The sequence below is a fragment of the Pelodiscus sinensis genome, chromosome 1 (assembly GCF_052426305.1).
Source record: "Pelodiscus sinensis isolate ZL-2025 chromosome 1, ASM5242630v1, whole genome shotgun sequence".
Classification (NCBI taxonomy): domain Eukaryota; kingdom Metazoa; phylum Chordata; order Testudines; family Trionychidae; genus Pelodiscus; species Pelodiscus sinensis.
This window is the reverse complement of record NC_143052.1, coordinates 78,520,908-78,527,508: the sequence shown is the minus strand read 5'-3', so window position 1 is coordinate 78,527,508 and position 6,601 is coordinate 78,520,908. Positions and strand designations below refer to the sequence as shown.

The 6,601-nt window shown below is 44.1% G+C and overlaps 1 protein-coding gene across 1 annotated transcript in view; it reads left to right on the top strand.

Moving 5' to 3' along the window:
* Positions 1–5,533: 5,533 nt before the first annotated feature.
* ZC3H11D (zinc finger CCCH-type containing 11D) overlaps positions 5,534–6,601 on the top strand; it is a 30,868-nt gene continuing 29,800 nt past the window's right edge. The window contains 2 exon segments of the mRNA XM_075932750.2: positions 5,534–5,583; positions 5,762–5,844. Of these exon segments, the coding sequence (XP_075788865.2) occupies positions 5,553–5,583; positions 5,762–5,844 (114 nt within the window). The 5' untranslated portion in view covers positions 5,534–5,552.

The window sequence follows — 6,601 nt, the reverse complement described above, 5'->3', positions numbered from 1 at the left end:
GCCAGTGGGTGTGGCAGCCTCAGACACTCCCCCGCGCTAGAAGGGGCCGAAGATTAGCCACGTTGTGTGGGGCTACAGCCCCTCGCACTCATCTGCCCTGGGGATGAGGGGGAGTAGCTGTGTGGGTGTCACAGCTCCACACACTCACTTGCTCTAGGGATGATGGGGGGGGGGGTAGCTGTGTGGGTTTTACAGCCCTACACCCCCCGTCTATGGGGATGTGCAAGGGAGCTAGCCTCCCTCTTCTGTGTTGCAGTTAGAGAGCTTCCCTGTCTACCTCAGCTTTGGTTTGGTTCAGAATCCTCTGTTGCAGTAGCTCAGCTCCCTTTTCTACATTTGCCAGTTTCTTAAACTCTTCTGAACAAGGTCTAGCCAAGCAGCAGAATATTTTATGATCATTTCTGTATGTATTTTTATTGATAACAATACCATTTTCAACATGGAGGATTGTGTGGGGTCAGGATTTCTGTATTATGTTCTTAGCTCTCCCAGGGATTTGCTGCAGTATCCTGTGGAAGTAACTGATCTGTACCTCAATGGTCACATGAATAAGAAGAGGAATAATACTCAACTAATGTTTGTGAAATGAGTTGACATAATTGAAACAAAGCAGAATCATCTCAGGCATAACCATCACAAAATATTTTTTTATTAAATGTATGTGATTCTTGAGTTGGCATCTGCATATTTCTTGAATACTGCGTACTGGTTAGAGTTGTTAAATAGCAGTTAGTAAGGTCATCCAGTTGTTGATGAAATGTCCATTGACTACTCAATTAGTCAACAAGGGGGTTCACTGGTCTGCATAGTTATACCTGCCTCTGGAAATTTCCACTACATGCATCTGACGAAGTGGGTCTTTGCCCACGAAAGCTTATGCTCCTACACTTCAGTTAGTCTATAAGGTGCTACAGGACTCCTCACCGCTTTAAGGGGGTTCCCTGTGGCTCTGCATTTTAAATGTAGTAAGAGCTTGAGGGATCTTACTACATTTGAAAGGCAGAGATGCAGCATCTGGGACCCAACGTGAGCCCGAACTCAGCTGCCCTGGCTCACATCCGGTTTCAGACTAGAGTTGTGATATTATAGTCGATTTACCAATTAACCAGTAAGCAAAAGCTTATAGGTTAATGCTATCGACTACAAGGCATTCCCCCTCCCCTTGCCAATAATTTTTTTAGCAGGCTGGTCAGCAGCCCGGCTCAGTACCAGCTTACACCAGGTCCAGCACTTGCCCCCGCTGTGGCTCTGCATTTAAAGTGTACAGGTGACACCCCCGACTCATGGCTGCCAGGCTTACGACACCCCCTCATTTATGACCATTTTTTTCATGCGAGATAGCTCCTTAACCCCCCCCCCCCAATTTATGTCTTCAGTTCACGTTTATGATGGCGTATGGCGCAGACACCACGCGTCATCCCAAAACAGGAAACCCACAAGGTCAGTCAGACTCGCCAGTCTGCGGCTGCTATTTGAACTGCATGCATCTCCACCACATTGGTTTTCACTTTTTAGTGTTTTTGTGCATTATTTGAACTATTTAGTTTAGTTTCCCTCCATTTTCATAGTCAATTTTGGTATTTTTAGGGTATGAAATGGGTTTCCAGGAACGAACCCATGATTTATAACATTGTGCCTATGGGAAATTAGGGTTCGACTTACAATGGCTTGACTTATGACGGTTTTCCAGGAACAAATTAGGTCATAAGTGTGGGGGTCACCTGTATTAGGAGCCAGACGAGCAGACAGACAAGCTCAGTTCCAGTTAGTGCAGGGTCCAGGAGCTCAGACCCTCCCCAAACAGGGGTTACTGCCACCCCGTGCTGCTGCCTCTGTATCAGAGGCTGCAATGTGGGGCAACAGGCAGCTGGTCTGCAAGGAGAGCTGATTTTTAAACTATTTTCAGTACAGACCAGCTCCCACCTGGCACCCCATGCTACTGCCTCTGATACAGAAACAGCAGCACAGAGTGGCAGGGGGCTCCTCGGGAGTGGGGTTGGAGCGCCCTCGTTGCTGCCCCACTCCTGGGGGCAGTAGAATAGTCGAGTAACTGATAAGAATTCATGAGGTTAATCGACTATTCAGTTAGGAATGTTAAATATCAGTTATCTCAGATGCTATGGCTCTGCTTTTTAAATGTTGTAAGAGCTGGTGGCTCTTACAATATTTAAAAAGCAGAGCCACAGCAAACCCACATATCGACTAATTGAGTATTTGATGGAAATTCAATCAACTACTCAATTAGCTTACTAAAGACTATTTAACATCTCTAATCTGTATGTAGTATTCAATATGTAGGCAAACCATGAATTTATAGAGAGGCAATAAGACTAGTCTACACCTCAACATAATGTCAAAATACTGTCAAGCTGGAGGACTTCTTACTCCAATTCCTGTAGCCTTCATTTTATGAGGAGTAAGGGAAATCAGAGGAAGAGTACTCTGTTTTGAAAGGAGTCATAGACAGCACCAAAACTCGAAATAAGCTATTTTGAAATAAGGTACTCAATTGATGTAGCTCAAATTATATAGCTTATTTTGAGTTACGCCCTGCTGTGTAGATGTACCCTAAAATATTTTCTGTCTTATTCTCTATTGGTATGTCTACACAGCAAAGTTATTTTGAAATAACTATCCTAACGTCTACACAGCTATTCCGTTATTTCAAAATTAAATTGAAATAGTGGAGGGCTTATTTCGAAATTGGTAAACCTCATTCCATGAGGAATAATGCCAATTTCAAATTTGCTATTTCGAAATAAGTGCTATGTAGATACTTATTTCGAAATAAGGGGCCTCCAGCCTTCCCAGGGTGCCCTGGTGGCCACTCTGGCTTCAACCAAGAACACTTCTCTCCCTTCCCCTCTTTCCAGAGCCCTTAAAGGGGTATGCACTCTGGCCACCGTGCCTATGCCAGCTCCAAGCCTGCCAGCCCAGAGCCAGCAGTCATTGTCCCTGACCCAGTGGCCCCAAAACATGAGCCAGCAAGCCACTGGCAGCCAGCCCTCCACCGCTCCCCAGGAGCAGTCTGCCCACTCCCAGGAGCCTGTCAGGGCCCGGAGAAGGCGGGCGCCTTCCTGGTCCAGGGTGGAGATCATGGACCTTATTCAGGTTTGGGGGGATGCCCTCAACATCCATGATCTCTACACTGGATGGAGGAATGTGGCCATCTATGGCAGGATAGCTGCCAGCCTGGCCACCAAAGGCCACATGCGAACCCAAGAACAGGTTTGCATGAAAACCCAGTTGGTCCGGCGAGACCCCCAACACTGAGCCCCCTCCCCTTTTTCCCCTTGCTTCCCTTTCTAGCTCCCTCCTCCCAGGTTTCCCCCTGCCCTCTCCCACCTTCTCTCTTCCTTTTTCCTGTCTCCTTTCCCCAGTCTCACCAGAGTTTCATTCCCCCCACCCCAGTTTTGTTAAATAAAGAGAGTGTATGTTCATGAAAATACGTGTATTTTATTTTACATCAGGAAGTGGGCTAGGGAAGGGTAAGTGGAAGGACGTGAGGGAGGAATGAGGCATAAGCCCCTAAAGGGGCAGACCAGGGAGGCTCTTAGTGCTCCTCAAGTTGGAAGCTTTCCCACAGGGCTTTCTGGATACTGACAGCCCCCCGATGGACCTTCCGGATGGCAGCCTGTAGAAAGTGCAGCCAGGCTCACAATGTGTCCAAGAGAAGCACCAGAGTGCCCAGGGGCAGGTCTGGCTCCATGTTGCAGAGTGCTGTGGTGTCCGAGTGAGGGCAACCAAAGCATGCCGAGACAAAATGCTTTGCTGTCCCTCATCGAGGTAGGCAAGCAAGTAGGGAAACCTGAGAACTGGCTGTTCAGGGGGCTCCCTTTAAGCACAGGCCTCAGGCAGCAGCCACACAAAGTAGTTCCTGATCTGATGCCCCGCCGGACCTGGTTCTGGCCGGCCTTAAATGAGTTCAGCATCCACTCAGTGTGGACACGCTATTTCAAAATAGCAAAACCTATTTCAAAATGCATTTTGTGTGTAGATGTGTTATTTTGAAATAACTTATTTTGAATTAACTATTTAGAAATAAGATATTTTGAAATAATGCTGCAGTGTAGACATCCTAAACTTTTTTAATGATTCCTAACATTCTGTTTGCTTTTTTGACTGCTGCTGCACATTGAGTGGATGTTTTCAGAGAATTATCCATGGTAATAGTTTTGAAACTCTTCACAACAGTACCCAATGAGATTCCTCATTGAGATTCCCCAAGAGCCTGGCTGGAGCACACCGCCTCCTCCTGCAGCCAAGTGTCCCTGGCGGTCGGCTCCTTCTTACCAGAATGATGGTCCATAGGGTTGCCAGGTGTCCTGTTTTGAACTGGACAGTCCAGTATTTTAACTTTCTGTTTGGGAAACAAATTGAGAAAATATAAATGTCCAGTATTTTCTAAATAAGATGTAATGTCTGTTGTGATATAATGTCAAGTGTGTCTGGTATTTTTGTTGAAACCATCTGGCAACCCTAAGTCCGAAGTATACCGGCTTACTTTCACCTCTGGCCCTATGACTGCAGGAGTGCTAACAGGCCACTGTAACTTGAATGGTCCCTTACAATATTTGCTAACCACCTATGCTAAGGAATCTGTTTCACCTTGCATTTTGCTGTAATGCGGAGGCTATGTTTACCCTATACATTATTTTGTATAACTTATGTTGCTCAGGTGCTTATCCTGCTGAGATAGCTACTGCCTCTCTCAGAGGCAGGAGTTATTATGCTAATGGAAACGCTCTCTCCCATTGGCTTAACGCATCTTCACCAGAAGTGCTATAATGGGGAGGCTATATCAGTGCAGCTATGCTGCTGTAGCATGGACATAGCCTGAAAGTTCCTTTCACAGACCTGAAGAAGAGCACAAGGAGTAGCGTGTAGCCGCGGGCACGGAGTCCGCACTAAGGGGGATTTAAAAATGGTGGTGCCCGGCAAGATGCAAATGAATCCCGGGATATTTAAATCCCGGGCTTCATTTGCAACTTTGAATGCCTACATTAGCCACTCTAGTTCGAACTAGGGTGGCAGTGTAGACATACCCTAACTCCTTTTTGTCCTATGACTGGTTCATGGACCACTCTGCCTTGAATGATTCCTGACAATATGTGCTAACTACTTAACTAAACAGTCTTGCATTTTGCTGTGATGCTGCGAGGGAATACCTTTCCTAGTCCTGAAGAAGACCTCCGTGTGGCTCAACAGCTTATCTCTCTCACCAAGGAAATTGGTCCAATAAAAGCTAATTACCTCGCCTGTCTTGGGATTGAGACATCTATAACTGTATTTGTTCCTTTATCAGTTACATAAATGTTCTACATTGGTTAGCTCATTTAAATTGTGTTCCAGTTGGTTCTGAATCAGAGAAACACTAGAATAACAGAACAGCTTTCTTTTTTCCCCTGTTTTACTCAACAGCAATGAAAATATGTGAGCAGTCGCAGTCTAAAGGGTCATGTGATGTCATAAGTCATGATGTCATAAGAACTAACAACAATGAGAGAAATTCTGGAAGTTTGAATTTGTGCACTGACTAGCAACCACTTTGAATGTTTCATCACTTCGGCAAACCTGGAGAAGGTACCGTCTGATTTGTAATTAGTTTAAGTATAATTTTGAGATATACTATAATTGGAGGTCTGTTTTTAAAAGAAAATAGAGCTTAGATCCTGAAAACCACTGTCTCCAGAAAAAGAAATTTTTTTTCCATACACATTGATAGTTCTTACCTGTATGTTTATACCCTTCTTGTATAAAGACAGTGGAGTAGAAGTACAAGAGGTGACAATGGCAGAAGTTGGGAATGACTGCTATTTCTATTTTTATTCCACCTGCATAAAGGTAAATATTGTAGAATTTACAGTGGTTTGCACCTTTGATTTTTCTGCTATAAGGAGACATTTATAGTTTCAACTTATGTCTCTTCTTAATATACTGATATATATGTGACTAAGTGTGCTGTCTCCATGTATATTTGACACACACAGGTCCTGATTTTGAGAGGTTATGAGGAGCTTCAGTTTTCATTCACTTCAGATTGATTTGTGTTTGCTCATTAGTTCTGAAAATCAAGCTCAAGCTCCAAAAGGGCTTCATTAATGAAAAACGTGTACTATGCAAGGTCGCTTTTTGCAAACACTGCATAAAGATTCCTTAACCCACTTCTCCCATTTCATTTAAACAGCACGTGTATAGCCTGTGATAAACAACATTTATAAATTTGTTAGACAACCAGAACTTTGCCTGGTATATGGTATTGATAGTGTGATTACCTGAGTTTCCTTCAAACTACCTTCTTGAAGTCACATTGTTCCCGATGTTATCACCCCTTGGAGAAGTGAGAATGTCCCCGGTAGGGAAAGTCTATGGAGTATGGCAGGAGTATATCCTAGCACATCCAATTGTAGGATCAGGGCCTTACTGAACAGGTACTAATTACTCTTAGTACAAATCCCTGGACTATATTACCAATCTAGCCAGTGATGCAGTACATTTTACAGATAGCATTTTGACCCTATTATAATTAATGTCTTTAATGATGCTCTGGAAAGGAATAAATGGTATTTAAATTCACATCTGTTACAAAATTAGGTGGTAT